Here is a 17430-nt window from a genome sequence, read left to right as displayed (position 1 = left end):
TGCTAGCTCAGGGAGGCCAGCTGTCCTCTATTTCATGGCTAGAGAATCTCACACAGGAGTATTAGGGGCAACATAATCCTCTGTGGGGTCAGATCACAGAATATGGAAAATTCAGCCATTACTGATCAGCGATTTAGTGGCATATAAGAGCCAGAGATCTTTTTTTCTCTGGAGCTAGAAGGATAATTTATTAACACTTCTGATATGCCCAAATCACGTGGGAGTTGGATTTAACGGCATTGTGTACCACATCCTTGCTTTCCACTGTGCATCAGAGATCTGGATGGGTTAAATAAATCCCACTGGTTTGGCAGGAAGTTATTCCTGGCCCTGGATTTTGGGAAAGAAGGAATCTCAGAATACTTAGGCAGGGATCCCAGCATATTGCTGCTCACAACGATTTCTGCAGAGTTGGGACTGCAGGCCACTAGCATTGAAGTAATCTCTTTACCCTATTGCTGCAGAAATTGTTCCCAAGGGTTGCATGAAATCCAGGCTGAAACAGGGAAGCTAGATACATTAGCAGTCTTTTAAATGGCTCTAACGGAATATGCCCACTGCCAAAATCTCAGTCATCATGGTGTGTACTTTATCTGTATATAAACAAAAAAAAAAAAGAGCTTTAGTACTTCAAAAACATTTGAACATACCCCCCTAATTAACACAAAGCAAAGAACGTCTAAAGGAAATAGACCAGGAAAAGAAAAAGGCCTAAAGACAGGCACTGTAAGCCAAAAATGTATCGTTAGTACCATAGATTGAAGTTTAGATGATATTAAGCACTGTATGCTTGCCAAGTATTGTCAGTACGGGGTAGTCAACTCTCCTAGGGATCATGGATCTTATTTCTTTTTAGTGGGAGGGTAAGTAGTTTAAAAACCTCCATTCACAACATAAACCGAAATATTTCCTCCAAATTTTAGTTAAATCGAAGAGCTACAAGAGAGAGGAACTTCACAATGGGAAAAATAGTTTGCTAAGCACGGTGCACTTCCGTACTCAGGATTTCCCTGCATTTTCTAGGTCCTGTTTTTCTAGCGTGCAGTTGGATAAGCATCTGACATCTGGTTTTCTACCCCAGAATGATCCAGGTTTTCAAATCTCCTAGCTGGGAAGAGAGAGACTAAAAATACTGAGCTCCTTTGTTGAAAGGTGTTAGAGAAGCACAAAATGGTTTTATAAATATTTTAATTAGTTCAACCGCAGAAGACCCCTGCAAGGTAGGGAAGTTTTATCCCCATTTTACAGAGGGGAAAACTGATGCTAAACAACATGCCCAAGATTACCAGCAAATCGGTGGCAGAGCATGAATAAGAACCCAGGAGTCCTGAGTTCACAGCTCCTTTGGTACACACTAGGTAACGTATCTTAAAAATAAAAAATGGCAGATTTGCAGCCTGCTCCTTTTAAGACTTTACAGCTTGTATACAGATTTAGACAGCTGTTGAGTGAGGAAGAATGTTCAATGTGCAGCAAGATGCACAATGGGCAAGCTCTTGTCTCCTTGGTTCTTCTAGCTCTGCCATCTCAATGAGCAGGGGTCCGAATGCTACTCTTAAAAACCTGAGCTACTCACACAGCATTGCACTAAAATGTGTATCTGTGATATTCATGCTACTTACCATGAATTGTGATACTGTAGCAAGTCGGTGGCCACTTAGGCCTTTGTGTGTGTCCTATGCACACCTGTGGCCACTGGGAACTTTATGGGCACATCACGAAGTAAACTCCTATCCTGCTACCAAAGCAGAAGCTCTTCCAGAGCTCAAGGAGAATGTCCGTTAGATGCCGGCTGTATGGCACAGAGCTAAGTTTCCATTGCATCCACTACCAGAGCACCCTGGGACACATGGACAGTGGCTGGTTTCAAAGCTCTGTTCAGACACCCAATTGATCCTTCCAGTACCCCTGTGCAGCAGCTAAACTCTTGCTCCAAGGGAGCTTTATAAAAGCTGTAGTTCGTTGTATCCTCAGACTTGCAAGCAGCTAATAAGCACCACTGAATTGCTCTGTGTTTCCAGATCACAAGTGCCGCCGAGACCGAGGCAGTCACTTCTCAGAAGCTGGTCAAAGGCCATGCATACTCCGTTACAGGAGCCGAAGAGGTAACCTCTCTCGCGTTGTCCATGGATTGTATTTGCCTGGTGTCCCGCTTGCTTGCATCACAGTCACATTTCACTGTTGTTGTTTTAACCTGTTGGGTAGGTTGAAAATTTTCTGTCAAACTAGTTTTTGACAGAAAATTGGGTTTTGATTTGTGACAATTTTCACAAACATGTCTGCTCTCCATCGCAACTTTCAGCTTTTCATTGAAAAAAAAATCAAAAACTTTTCAGCTGAAAACAAAACTTTTGGGGTTTGGCAAGAAACATTTTACATCCCCTCCCTCCCATTTTCTGACCATTTCTACCCTTGCAGTGAGAGCCTATATACCGAAAACTGTTGAGTCCAACTGCCATCTTGTGGTTAAATTACCTCACAAACATTTACAGTACGCAGAATTTTTAACATCACTTATTACTTATTGAATGCTCTTTTTTATTTAAAAAAAAAAACCCTAAAACAATGTGCATAAAATTGGGTGGAGAGAGCAAAGTTCTGAGTTCTCTCTGCGTTTGGAACGGTTAGCCATTCTGCATCGTTCCAGTGTTCCCCAGAGGACTGGGCGTCGCCGAGGCAATACCCAGAGTCTCAGTGTGTGCTGGGTTAATGTGACTCTCCGTGCTTCTACAAACAGCTGGGTCATTTTCCAATCAAGGTCAACAGGCTTGGGGGAAGGAGGCACTTTCCCCTAGTCACCCAGGAGAATATTCCCTCACACACTATCCCTGTGGTTTAGACTCACTGGGCCTCAGCCTTTGGAGTATTATGTTTGGAAAATGGCATCGTCCTAGACTGTTCTGTTACCACTTTATAATCTTGGAGCGTGATACTGTAAATTGTCCACGCACAGAGCTCCCAATGGGAAATCCAAGCCCAGCACACTGCACTGTGAGTGATTATTACTCTACTCTGAGTAATGAGGCAGTTCAGAGAACAGCAGGATGCACATATGAGAGAAAGAGGAATGCATACCCAGGGGAACGACATATTCATCTCCTGGTATAGCTGCCCAGCAGCTCCACTGGAAGGACTGATGATCTCACTGTGTGAAAGACGTTTATCTGTGTAAAAGAAGGTGAATTGCCTTGCTCAGTAAAGGAAAGATGGGAGAGGATAGAAGGGAAGCAGACGGATTATGGAAACAGGGGGCCTTGCCACTGATTTTCAATGGTCTTTGGATCATGGCCCTATTCATTATTCCTGAAATGCCCCTGCCTCTCAAATGAAAGTGGTGTCAGTCCCTGGCATGCTGCATCCAGGCTGATGAAGCTAAATGGGAATTGGCAGCATGCAGTATTGCAGCTAGCCTTGATTGTTGGCTCTCCCCCTCCCAGTGACAGAAATCAGTGGGGAGTTCTTCTGTTCCTGACTCAGACATTAAGAAGGCTGGGCCAGGCTTTAATCTTTGGAAATCTCTGCAGGCTCTTCCTAGTGGCTGTTTCACTTCGGAACCCCGTTAACCTTCTCAGACCTCAGGCCCACCAGTAATCCCCACAGGCTTCTCTGTGCTGTTTCAGCTACTGCATGCACCATAGTGCACCGGTCCTCATGAGACAGCGTATCCATTTTCTTGGCTTCAAGCTCACACCCACTGTGCAGTTCCCTACTTGAATGAATCCGGTGCCTCCCCCCAAATAACACTGATTTCTGGTTGGGATTTTTAAAGTTCCGAGGGGTCCTAACCCTGATGTCCAGAGTGTTTGTGGTGAGGAAAGAGCCTGTGGCAGTTTTTACAAGCAGTCACCCCAGTGTCCTGTATGTAGTCAGTTGCAGTATGACTCTGAATACATGTGGGAGACAGAGCGGTTGAGTAGGAAGGTACCATTTTTACTCAGGCGCTTTTTAGAGTAAAACCACACTGTAAGAATTGCTGTTGTGCTGTGAATAACCTCACATTCCCTCCGCAGCTCCGCTCTTTATTATTAAACCCTCTTAGACATGTCGTTCTTCCAGCACAAGAATGATTTTGTTTGCCCCCAAGCACACAAATATTTGATTTGCACACAATCTAAATTTCCTGTCTGCATGCATTAGGTAATCAAAGTTTATCCAAAGCCAATGTGGCTTTATGCCTCTCCAACTAAATAACCAGGTGCAAAATTACATAAATATCTAAGGAATAGGGTGCAAGTATTATATTTCAACCACTGTACTTTCTTCTGTGTTTATTACTACACAGGTTCCCTGTGTAACTAAGTCCCTTTTGCACTTCTAATCCTATCAGGTGAATTGCCGAGGAAGCATGCAAAAGCTGATCAGAATCCGAAATCCCTGGGGGGAAGTGGAGTGGACTGGAAAATGGAATGATAAGTGAGTTAAAGGTCTAGGGGACTTATACATTGTAAGAGGGTGTTCATCCCAGTGGCATGACTAAATTTGCACTGGGAATTGCATTCTCCCTACCTGAAATTCCCCCTGAAGTTACCGTTGGACCCAGTATTCTGTACTTTTTATCCTAAACTGTTGTGTTGCTTTGTGCTGTTTAAAAGGACCATAGCTTTCCCCACAGAGACTTTACAGTATGCTCTGCTCTCTTTATAAACCCTATTGTAACACACTCATGTAAGTTACAGTATTTTGGCTACAGTATATGGTTACTATAAACCCTTGAGTCATTTCCACCTTGCATGACTAAAGACTTGGATCCCAGTAAGGTCTTCTACAGAAAAGATGTCTTTGTAAAGTTATACAATTCTTGACAAAGAACTTAATATTTGCTGCTACACTGAAAACATAGATCTGCTCTCTTCAGTGGTAGGAGATCATTCGTCCCAGTTCCTCCTTTTCCAGAAGGAGTTATCCTACTGATGGACAGTTCATTAAAGTAGTCATTTCTTAAAAGCACAATGCCTAACTTTTCAAAAGTGTCTAATGAGTCTGGGTGCCTCCATTTTTGAGTGTCCAACCTGAGACACCAGGCAGGATCCTGATTTGCAGCAGACAGGCAGGTGCTCCACACTTACTGGAATTCAGGCACCTTTAAAGCATCTCAAGCTAGGCCCTCATATAGTGAGGCACCCAAAATCACTAGGCGCTTGTGAAAATTTGTACATGTCTTAACTGTACATGCTCTAAATTGCTACCATACTCCACTGAGTTTGGGAGTTCTGCTGAGCTGGGCACAGTAGCATATTGCAATCACATGGAGCCACAGGAGAGCGAGGTGACCCCATCAAAGTCACTGCATTAGGGATGGACTTTGAGCTGTCATTTGACAATTAAGCAAACTCCCATCTTTATGTTGTAGCTGCTCAAACTGGAACAGCGTCGCTCCTGATGTGAGAGAGCGGTTGACCAGGAGACATGAAGATGGAGAATTTTGGTGAGAAGCTCTGGGTGTTTGAACAGCAGGGGAGATTGGTTGTTTTCCTTCATTTTTTAACATAAAGCACCGTGGGCCAGCAAACAGTGACTCAGATAAATAGGCCTGGGGATAATATGGAAGCGCACAGCTATCTGCGAACCTGAGCAGAGACGTTGTAGCCTATCCCATTGGATGTGGGGTCCAGGATCCGGATCACCAGAAATTTGATGGATCGGTGTAGTGGCCATATAATCAATGTAGGAGTGATTTCAATCACATAATACCAAAGGTCCCCACAATGGCTGGATAAAGCACCTCATCAGCCTGGCCAACAACTGTAGTGTCAGGTCATAGTTAGAGTTATTAGAGGGAGGATTAGGAAAAGCGGCATGTGGGAAAGTCTCCCATTCTAAGCAGAATTAGTGTGTGGTATTGCTCTTCACAGGATGTCATTCAGTGATTTTCTGAGACATTACTCCCGCCTTGAGATCTGCAACCTGACTCCAGACACGCTGGCAAACGAAAAATACAAGAAGTGGAGCCTGACCAAGCTTGATGGGAACTGGAGGTGTGGCTCCACTGCTGGGGGATGCAGGAATTACCCAAGTAAGACCTCCCACGTGCTACTTCTGCATTCACAGAAAACACACATGGACTTATTCTAGCTAGGATTTCCTTAGGGCATGGGGAGTTCTATAAAATCCCCTCAGTCGGGGCTCATCCTTCAGTGTAGCATATACGAAACTCCCATTTCTTCTTTCCCTGGCAATTTTTAAAAAAATCTAGATCATTGCCCTTGGCTTAATCCACTACTTGTTTAAAACTCTCAAACAGCCCCTGCCAAACACCAGCTGGATTCATCTTTCTCCAGGGATGTGTCTAGACAGAGAGCTATGAACTAGTGATCTAAGCATGGGACTGGCCCCTGGGAGCTTGGGGGAGTCTAATCCTGGTTCTCACGTTGACTTTTTTTGTGGCCTTGGGCAAGTCCCTTAGGCCAGCGTTTTCTGGTATCTACCAACTATCGGGTGATCAGGTGCTCATCTTGAGACACCTAGAACCTGATTTTCAGGGGTACTGAGTCCCCGCAACTCCCATTGACTTCACGGGAAATTGGTTTCAGTGAGAGCCACAGGGGCTCGTCGTCTCTGAAAATCAGACCGCTTGCATAGAGGCATAAATCTGGACAGTGCTGCTGTTCTTTATGCACCCCAGTTTGAAAGTTTAGGTCTGTATCTTTAAGGACACGTCCAAACTACCGTGGCTGCTGAGAAATGTCAGTATGGGCTGGTTTCGGAGAAGGCTCTGAGGGGTTTGTGTCAAACTCTGTTTTCTCAGATACTTTCTGGATGAATCCGCAGTATTTGATTAAGCTGGAGGAAGAAGATGAGGATCCCGACGATCCTGAGAAAGGCTGCACCTTCTTAGTTGGCCTGATTCAGAAGCACCGCAGGAGGCAGCGGAAGATGGGGGAGGATATGCACACCATTGGCTTTGGGATCTACGAGGCAAGTAGCGCAATGCACATACACATGCAAATTCCTTGGGGGGAAGAAACTAGAAAAAGTTCCCAGAACTTCAAAAATGGGGAGGGGTCATCAACGAATGACTCCTCTGCTTCCCTGCTGCCTAACGCTTCAGGAACAAGACACAAAGTCAGATGCAGCAATGCCCGTCCAGCACCTGGTACGTCTAGCCCCTCTGAGTGCCAGCTGCTGAACACCTCTGGTGTACAGGGGCAGGGTAGGGGGTTAAACAATGAAAAGTCAGAAATGCATTCTGGGTTCCACTCACCTCAGCCTTTTTCAGTTGATCAAATCATGGGGAGTGGCGACAGAATGGGAGTGATTCTGGCAGGGGATGGGACACTAGTTGGGGATCAGAGCTAGTGTGAAAAAGATCGGCCCAGGAGCAGAGCCAGTGAAAGCATGTGTAAGACTAGTGGGGATAAAGGACTACAGAAAGGGGCTGGCATTGGTGTGTGCATCTAAACCAGCTCCACCTCTATTTCCTAATAAACACACCCAGGCTCACTGGTACTTCCTTTAAACATAGTGCCATTTAGGGCCTAATTCCCCAAGTTCTAGTCCCAGTTGTACCACAAACTTGCTGTATGAGCTTGGGCAAGTTACTTAACGGTGTTCTGCTGCAATTTCCAAGGCTGGAAAATAGATGTCACACCACCTGCTCCACCTGGGCATTGTGAGACTTAAAGCAAGTTCAGGTTCTCTGAAGAAAGTTGCTAGACAAGTGCAAGATTAATTAGTTATGGTAATGCCAGTTAATGAACAGCCTGGTCCTCTTGTGAATTTTTTTGGGGGACAACAAGCAGCCCATTCTACAGAAGATTTGCATGTAAATCCCAAAAGAAAAACCCTGAACTGGGTGCTGCTTGAAACCTCCTGCTGTTTGGAATTGTTAAATCCTTGGCAGTTTCATGCGAAGGCAAGTGAGCCAGAAACCAGCAGTATTCCAGATTCCTTTCAGTACGAAAGTGGACAAAGGGATGGAATGACCTAGATTTGATGTGCAAACTAAACGTGTCCAATGGAGAGCTTCAACAGAAACCACGGTTTCTCATCTTTGATTTAGTGGGTCAGTTTGCAGAGACTACAGTGCCCACCATGATGTAAGAGGTCTTCCACTCAGATCATGACAGAGCATTGCATGATGGGATCTGTAGTCTCCAAAGGCCATATTGCTGTTTTGAAGAAGGAGATGGCTACTAATGGCTCCATTTTATACAGATTAGGTGTAGCCCTCAGGGTTCTGACAAGTTGCCACATGGCCTTTAATTGGATAAAGCTTGGGTGCCCTGTTTTAATACAAGACAGAGACTATACCTCAGCTACCAGTATTGAGTATAGTCATATCTATTACAGTGTATTTCACTAGATATGTGTCAGAGGTGCAGAGTGAAGTATCAGCAGAAAAATGTCATGACCTTGGATAATAGTAATAATTATCTAACCTTTCTGCTAGTTTCCTTTCAATGAACAAATGAATAACTTGTGTCCTTTTCTGCTTTTTCTGCAGCTGCCCTCACAGGTATGTAATGTGCATTTTCTCTTTCCTCCATTCTCAGTGGTTAATGTTCATAGACGGGGCTTAATGGCACGGATAAAGAGAGAGCACTCCACTGGACAGACAATATTGACCTTGCTAAGTCTATAAGTAGATCTTCCAGGCCGGAAGCTATTTGGTTTTGTTGTATTGCTGCTCTGCACATGGGTAGGATTCTTTGCTGCACAAACCCAGCAAACCCCCCTTGGGTAGCCTATTTTCTCAGGCTTGCACAGGGTCCAAATTTGGCACAAAATGAATATTCCAAATAACGATTTTCTATTGTCCCTTTTGGTCCCTATTGTCAATTGCATCTAGTTAATACAAGCCTGGGCTTTTGTATACTATGACGGTGTTTGAGGGCAATTGCAATAAGATTGATTCCCTGAACACTAACAGCTCCTAAAATTATGCTCTGTTGTCCTAAACCAGTAGGCACTGACTTGTATCAAGTATAATATTAACATACACACACTGCATTAGCAGAGAGAGAGAGACCCTTAGACATCCCTGGCTTTCCAGGGTGGGGGGGATGTGAAAATAGCACCCAGCACACGTCTTTACAATCCTAAATATTTTGCCAAATTCCTCCCAAACTGTGTAACATATCTAGAATTTGACAGCCCAGGGTAAAGGTTTTATTGACCCTCATTTGGAATGACCTGCGTAACATGCACTATCCCTCAAACTCACAAGTAAGGTGACCATCGCAAACTCATGCCAATTAAACTTATATACCATGCCAATACTTATTCTCTCTCATAATTCTGTTGCATTGATCTTTGCCCAAGGAGGATAACATGTTACTGTTCTGTTGTCACCTTCTCTCTGAACTGAAATAACTCGTTATTTGTTTGAATAAGTTTTCTGGCCAGACAAACGTTCATCTGAGCAAAAACTTCTTCCTGACGAACAGAGCCAGAGAAAAATCAAACACCTTCATCAACCTCCGAGAGGTACTAAACCGATTCAAACTGCCTCCAGGAGAATATGTCATTGTGCCATCCACTTTTGAACCCAACAAGAATGGGGATTTCTGCCTCCGAGTCTTCTCTGAAAAGAACGCAGATTCACAGTACGTAGCTAATGCACCCTCTCTCTCCTCCTTATGGTAATCCAGAAATATTATCCTGATAAATCTGATGTCTCTGAGGGACTGGATGGCCCTGAGAATTGCTAATGGGATCCCCTTAGCTCATTGGTTTAAATGTAGAATGATCAAAAATTGCTACTATGGCCCATGTAAAAGGAGTTCGTGGTTTTGTTCCATTTCCCCGTGGACAGGTATCTGCATTAAAGGAAAACCCCACAAGCATTGGCATCCTTGTTGAGAGCCTCATCTGCGAGGCCAATGATCAAAGGCACCATGGTGTCTGAATTACCCTCTGATCTCTAGTGGTGGTCTCTTCTGGTTAAGGACTGTTTGTCCTATATGCAGGGAAGTTTCTTGTTATTGTTAATCACATTTATTGCAGTAGTGTCCAGGGTCCAACCAAGATCAGTCCCACTATTCTAGGCAGTATAAAAACACAAAGTAGTAGACAGCTTTGCCCTCCCAAATAGACAAGTCAGACAATGTGTAGAGGAAAGGGATGTAGCAAACAAGCAGAGTGATCAATGTGACTGTGGCCAATGTCGTGTTAGTTTCACAGCTTGCAAAGGCAGGTTAGTTAGGAGGGGATTAGCTCAATGGAAAGACAGAGAAAGGGAGTGTGGTGAGGAGGACAGAGCTGGTGAGAAGAGGAAGGGAGATGAGTCAAAGGTGCAAGGGGCAGATGTGGAGTGACGCTGAGGTGAAGTTTGCATTGATTCCCCCTCTTATACTGGATGAAGGACTTCAGTTTCCAGGGCTGTCAGTGCAGCATCTTTAAACTCACTCAGAATCAAACACTGTCTTACTGAAACCAACAGGGCCCAGCTAATGCAAGACAAGCTCTGTCTTTCACTCATGCTGCATACTTAATAATCCAGGGTGAGCATCTAGGCCAGAGGTAAGCGAACTACGGCCCGGGGGCCGCATCTGGCCCTCCAGATGTGTTAATGCGGCCCTCGAGCTGCCATCGGGGAGTGGGGTCCGGGGCTTGCCCTGCTCCGCGTGGCTCCTGGAAGCAGCAGCATGTCCCCACTCCGGCTCCTAGGGGTAGGGAGCAGCCAGGGGGCTCTGCATGCTGCCCCCACCCCAAGCGCTGCCCCTGCAGCTCCCATTGGCCAGGAAACATGACCAATGGGAGCTGCAGGGGCGGCACGCAGAGCTGCCTGTCCACACCTCACCACATAGGAGCCAGAGAGGGGGACATGCCACTGCTTCTGGGAGCTCCTTGAGGTAAGCACTGCCCGGAGCCTGCACCCCTGACTCCCTCTCGCACCCCAACCCCCGGTCCCAGCCCAGAGTACCCGCCTGCACTCCGAACCCCTCATCCCCAGTACCATACCCCCAGCCAGAGCCCTCCCCCTCTCCCAAATTTTGTGAGCATTCATGGCCCGCCATACAATTTCCATACCCAGATGTGGTCCTCAGGCCAAAAATTTTGCCCACCCCTGATCTAGGACCACAGAGCATCAGCCTGAATTCCAATTTCCTCTTTAATATGGGATTGAATCCAACCCATCATCAACTTCTTCATTGCTTCTGAGCACTAGTGAGGAGAGTTCTAATTAAACGCTGCAGAAGGTGAGGGACAGATTTCATATCAATCCTGGCAGCGTAGGTGCTGATTATTGAGCAGGAACCAATTGAGTCTTAAGTGTTAAAGAAAGCACTCGAGAATAGCAGACTGGGCTCTCTGACTCACAGAAATGTTAAATCTCACAATAAGACGTACATTTCCTGTTGCCTCTAAAGCCCAATTGCAAGACTAGTGCCCACAAACAGACACAATTAGTCATAAGAGGCAAGCTCACACCTTTGAAATCTTGCTGGGAAAAGGCCCAGGGAACTAGCCCAGCTGAACGTCTTCCTTGATTAAAAATATGAAACATCAAACACGACTGATTCGAAACGGCACCATTTGGGAAGTACATGGAATAATCATGATTCTAAAGAGAACAGAAGAATTTCAAAACTGTCACCCTGTGAGGAAGGGATGGCTCAGGGGATTGGAAACGTGTTAGGAAGCTTTTCATCTCTAGGCTTTTCAAACCCTGTATACAAACACAAAAGGCCACTTACTCTAGGCCTGCACGTTACACGGCCCCCTGTGAAAGCTGGGTCTCCTGCCACATTGTTTATTTTCAGCCTTCAAGTAGCTATTCAGTTTTAGTTCTGCCCTCAACCATAACTCACCAACACTCCTTCCCCAGGTGATAGATCCACATAAGTAGCGGCACATGAGCTGAATAGCTCCTCCTTTGGTTTGCTGTATCTTGTGTACTAACAGAATGGGATGGTCTAATCTCAGTGGAGGAGTAGGAGCCAGGGACTCCTGGGTTCTAATTCCAGCTCTGACTCAGATTACTTCTGAAGCCTTGGATAAATTACTGAAACTCTCTGTGCCTATTTCCTTCTCTCTGAAATAGAGAAGTTAATAGATATGGGTTTGATGCAGGCATTAGTGGGTGAAAAAAAAAAAATCTATGTAGGAGCTCAGACTAGATGAGCATACTGGTTCATTCTGGCCTTAAAATGAATCTTCTCTGAATCTGCCTCATAGGAGCGTTGCATGGTTTGTAAAAGTAAAGTGCTTTGAGGGTGAAATGAACTAAAAATTACGCTGTCATAACTGGAATAATGTTAATGGCACTGGTTTGCTTGAAAGTCAGTTTCTGTGGGCAGTCATCCACAAAAATCAATGTTTGGGCCTCTGCCTCAAACATTATTATTATTATTAACTTGATTTTTAATTAATATTTAAATGGATTTTTCTAGAATTTTCTAAAGCTATATTATAGGAGTTAAAAGAACTAGTATTGAAGTAAAACTTCTGCTTAAGCTGGTTTATTTTTTTATTAATTTGTTTTAACATCAATCCTTTTATCTTTCTAGGATTGTAGATGATGAAATTGAGGCCAATATTGAAGAGGTAAATCTTCTCCCCGCCCTCTGCCTTAATATTGCTAATTGAAGCGATCCTATCACAGACAGAAAGGTGATAGTTAAGGATATGATTCTGTCACGGAGGTCATGGATTCCGTGACTTGCTGGGACCTCTGGGACTTCTTCTGGGGCAGGGATGGAGCAGCAGTGCCTGGGGTTAGGTCAGCGCCCTTGGGGCAGGAGCAGCAGCGGGGCGAGAGAAGCTGTCAGCGATCAGCCCTGGTGCTGCTGGGGCAGGAGCAGTAGCCCCCAGGCCCACCAGAGCAGCAGCCAGGGTTGGATTAGCCCCTGCAAGCCCCTGGCAGCACTGTTTCTCCTCTGCCACCCTCCCCCGGCTGGGTATTTTAGTAAAAGTCAGGGACAGGTCGTGGGCTTCTGTGAAATTCTGTTTATTGCCTGCAATTCGTCCCTGACTTTTACTAAAAATGCCTTTGACAGAATCTTAGCCTTATTGATAGATCATGCCTTTTTTCCATTTATCTGACTCCTCTCTTTCTCGAGCAGCACAAAACATTCACAGTATTGTAGTCTTTTTCTATTAGTCCATAATCTGTCAAGAACTTCTATTTCATCCTGAACCCAGATTCTTGGATCTACACACATAGCTCCCAGTGAAGTCAATGAAAACATCTGAAGCAGCTTTGAAAACAGATTTCAGCCCTTACCTGCTGCAACAAAACTCAGCCTGTTCAGATACCAGATCAGACACTGTTCATTGAAATGATTCAAGCCTAGGCAAACAGGCTTCAGTTTTCAAATGTAGACATTAAATCCATATTTGAGTAGAGGGACCCAATCCAGCAATACGTAGTCATGTGAATAGTCCCACTGACATTATGAGATGGCTTGTGTAAGGGATGCAGGATAATATGTATAGTTTTGTAAGCAAGAGCATGTCCTAGTAGTTAAAGCAGCAGATTACTTAATTAGCATGTATGTAAATCTTTGCAGGAGTGGGATCTGAATGTTTTACTTATGTTTTTTTAAACAGACACTCTGGGGTTCAGTTTAGTCCAATATCTGGTTTTGTTTTTAAAAAAAAAAAAAACAACTCAATGGTAAAAGTTAGATTTAAAAAATTCTTTCCTTTGCAATAATCTGCAGTGTTGCCTGTACCATAGCTAAGGAAATGCATTCATTTAAATATGATTGCTAATGAAACAGCATCTCTGACACAATGTCCCTCCTTATAACAGGTTGATTTTTACCATTTGAACCCTTTTCTAGAATGACATCAGTGAAGATGACATTGAACCCAGTTTCAAAAAACTTTTTGCGCAGTTGGCTGGAGCGGTGGGTATTTCTCTTACATATTCTTATCCATTATTATTAGTGTACATGATTCCCCACAAATCTTCTGTGTCTTCTGCCCCAAGGAGCAGTTTAACTCAGATGTGCTGGCCAGATTTGCAAAACATACATACACAATTGTGCATGCCAAAATGTCCACAGTTGTGTGCCTAATTGCTACAGGCAATTGGTCTCTGTAACGGGGTTTACTCACCATTCCAGTGCCTCCTTGTGGCTGAAACAGAAATTAGCTCTGGTAGCCAGTGCACCTTCCTCTGGTGGTTCCTCACTGCCATCACTTTTGTTCCCAGACCCACACCACTCCCAGGACTGAGGCGTCCTCTTCATAAACACTGCCCTCTGGCTGTGCCACCCTCTGTGTTTTCCCCCTTCTGGGGGACAATATCACAGTCCCTGAATCCAACCACTTCCTCAGTGGCAAGTGGGGGTGGGGGGGACTCAGGCCCGCCCACTACTCTGGGTCCCAGCCCAGGGACCCTGTGAATGGCTGCCACTTGCTGCATCCCCTCAGACTCCTCAGTTCATTTCCCTGGGTCACTATCCTACAGCCTCCAGCACCTTCTTCCCCTTACCTCAGCACTTCAGCCTGCCAGTCTTAGCAGCTAGCCAGCTCTCTCTAGCTTCCCGGGTCCCTGCTGGCAGCACTGCTCTGTCCAGGGTGCTGGCACCCCTTCCTCCTGCCAAGAGTCTGAGCTTCCCTCATCAAGCTCCAGGTAGATACTGCCTCTGCTCTGCAGCTCCTCTTATATAGCCCTGCCCGGCCCTGATTGGCTGCTTTCTGCACCGCCTCCCTAGGGCTCCATTAACCCCTTACAGGCCAGTGTGGGGTGGATGTCCCATCACAGTCTCATATAGCCCCCAGCTAAAGAACTTACCTCTTTGGGTCAAGCTCTTTAGATTCATGCCTTTAGCTCTGGAAGTTCCTGGTTCAGCTCATCCAGCAATCACAGCAATTAAGCATGCAAAATATGCAAGTTGCACATGCACTTTTATGCACCCTGCTGAGCACATGCCCTTCTGAAAATCTGGCTTATGGAGTAACCAAGTATGACAAGGTACAGGGGCAATATCTGGTCCCCAGAGAAAAAGGCTTAGCTGAGCTTTCCCCTTGCATGGGTGCTCAGAGGAAAGAGATTCCTGGCTATACACCCAGGGCTCCTATGAGTGGAGCAAACCCCAGGCAGGGAGAGTTACTATTACTCTTTTTATGTGACATTATCTTGTTTAGACTTACTCTGGTTAAGCCCTCTGCTGATTGCACCTGCGGTTGTTTCTGCTGAGTCAGGCCCCTAGCTCAGTGGTTCTCCACCTTGGGTACGCATACCCCTGGGGTTACACAGAGGTCTTCCAGGCGGTACATCAACTTATCTAGAGATTTGCCTAGTTTTGCAACAGGCTATATAAAAAGCACTAGTGAAGTCAGTACAGACCAAAATTTCATATGGACAATGGCTTGTTTATATTGCTCTATATATTATACACTAAAATGTAAGTACATTTATATTCCAATTGATTTATCTTATAATTGTATGGTCAAAATGAGAAAGTAAGCCATTTTTCAGTACTAGTGTGCTGTGACACTTTTGTATTTTTGATGACTGATTTTGTAATCAAGGAGTTTTTAAGTGAGGTGAAACATAGGGGTCCACAAGACGAATCAGACTCCTGAAACAGGTACAGTGGTCTGAAAAGGTTGAGAGCCACTGCCCTAGAGAAGCAATGGAATCCAGACCTGGCCAGTGAGATCAGCACAGGAAGGTTTCACAGAAGGACTTCAAATCCTTCCATAAAACCCACTCCAAGACAGAGTGTGCTTGGAGCACGAGAGGTGATGGGAAATTTCAGGGGTAAAAGCTAGACCTGGCAAACTCATCAGAAGGAATCCTGAGCATGCCCGGTAACTGCTGTTAGCATATGAGGTGATAGCCAGATTTAAACTGTCTGCATTTTCTAAGCATTGCAGAGCTTTTGATTTCATTTGTGCAAATTTTATTCAGTCTGGGTAAATGCAATAGATCTTCTAGCTAACCCTCTCACGCCCTTCCCTGTTACATAGATTCCACATCTGGCTTGGCTTACTATGACTATTTTGTTACAACTGTTTTGTTACATTTCCACAGGATGCAGAGATCTCTGCTTTTGAATTATGTAATATCCTGAGAAAAATCATGGCTAAACGTAAGTGTCTTCCTCTCCTCTGAGAATACATTGTCTCTGATGGCCAGTAGTAGGTTAGAAACAGAGCACCCACAACTTCCAGAGAAGTCAAACGTGCAGACATCGATCCCAGTCCTGTGCTTCACAGAGATCTCAAACTAGCTGTGCCCCTAATTCCTGCACTCCAGAGCTGCAGGAGAAACTCTTGGCAGTCTGAGCTCAGGACTGCTCAACACCACACCTGCGTGAATGAGAAACACTCCTTGTGCACCAGTGTGTGTATAGGTGTTACTGGGTCTGGCTAGTCAGATAGAAGCTGGTTAGCTCAAGGGATTGGTAATGGACAAGAGTGTCACTATCCTCTAGTGGTTTGAATCCAACCTAGATTGATATTGATGTGAAATAATCAGATTATGTGATCACATTACTCAAACCAATGAGCAGACATGCTGTTGGATTCTGAATAAGATGCAAGCAACACCAAGAAGCACTGCAGAAGCCTTACTATGAGTGAATTGCAATGATCAAGGTTGGTGTCAGGTGTCAAAGGCATAAACTGCTCTTGCAAGTTCTTTGTGAAATAATTATGGTCACAGCCTGCACAATTGAAAAAAAAAAATCCACCTTTCCCTGTACCTGAATCAGTCACAAACTGGCACATGGTGCCAACTGGATTCCGGTGATTACAACAGAGGTGGACTGTGAAGACCATGTTGCTGTCCTTAAAGGGCACTGGTTCAAATGAGAAGAAGTTGTTGGCCATAAGATTTACTTAAAGAAAAGTGAATCTGTTGCTTTCAAGATGAACCAGCATCTGAGAGAACTTTGTTTGGGGAAGGGTAAGAGTAGGGGACTAATGTGAAACACTGAATGAATGGGAATGTTAGGACGCGTACAGCTCCTCTTTCTGGTTTAGAGAGGGGGTAACTTACACAGATAGCTGCCTATTTTAAGCCTCCAAGGTCAGTGACAGCACAGCCAACTGGCTAGGGCTTCTCTCAGTGATAATGGAGGGGTGTTTCTAATCTTGTTTTTCTTGCACAAAGGGACTCAGGACTTGTTACTGGTTTAGTCTCCCCTTGGACACTGATCAAGTTCACGGAGATAAAAGCCCCACTGATTTTTACAGACATCAGCCAAATAGACAGGGAGGTCCATGCTGTGCTTTATCTCCCTAGATGCACCAGCGTGGTATCGATTGTCTTTCCTGTATAACTGAGCTCAGTCTCCTTCCCCTCTCCTTCAGTCCCCACAGGAGCACTTATGTTTACTGGCAAAGGACAGGACCAGAGACACTTGATCTCTGCAGCTCACATACAAACCAATTTCTGCGTGGAGGTTCTGCTTGGAAAATTTCCCAGCAGCTTTTACGCTTAGGACTCATGGTCAATTGCAGCAAAGTGGTGAGGATGCTGATCATGGGCACTTTGCCTGTCCCCTTCATTCCAGTCACGTGCCC

At 44.9% G+C, this 17430-nt stretch overlaps 1 protein-coding gene across 1 annotated transcript in view; it reads left to right on the top strand.

Annotated features, from left to right (window-relative positions):
* The window catches only part of CAPN2 (calpain 2), a 56206-nt gene that overhangs the window by 27843 nt on the left and 10933 nt on the right, over window positions 1-17430 (top strand). The window contains exons 6-15 of the mRNA XM_074949199.1: window positions 2022-2105; window positions 4328-4413; window positions 5351-5425; window positions 5853-6013; window positions 6746-6915; window positions 8444-8455; window positions 9334-9545; window positions 12453-12489; window positions 13731-13796; window positions 15935-15992. Coding sequence (XP_074805300.1) covers window positions 2022-2105; window positions 4328-4413; window positions 5351-5425; window positions 5853-6013; window positions 6746-6915; window positions 8444-8455; window positions 9334-9545; window positions 12453-12489; window positions 13731-13796; window positions 15935-15992 — 961 coding nt within the window. The remainder of the gene's footprint in view (window positions 1-2021; window positions 2106-4327; window positions 4414-5350; window positions 5426-5852; window positions 6014-6745; window positions 6916-8443; window positions 8456-9333; window positions 9546-12452; window positions 12490-13730; window positions 13797-15934; window positions 15993-17430) is intronic.

This window comes from Natator depressus, chromosome 3 (genome assembly GCF_965152275.1).
Source record: "Natator depressus isolate rNatDep1 chromosome 3, rNatDep2.hap1, whole genome shotgun sequence".
Lineage (NCBI taxonomy): Eukaryota > Metazoa > Chordata > Testudines > Cheloniidae > Natator > Natator depressus.
This window is presented reverse-complemented; position numbering and strand designations above follow the sequence as displayed.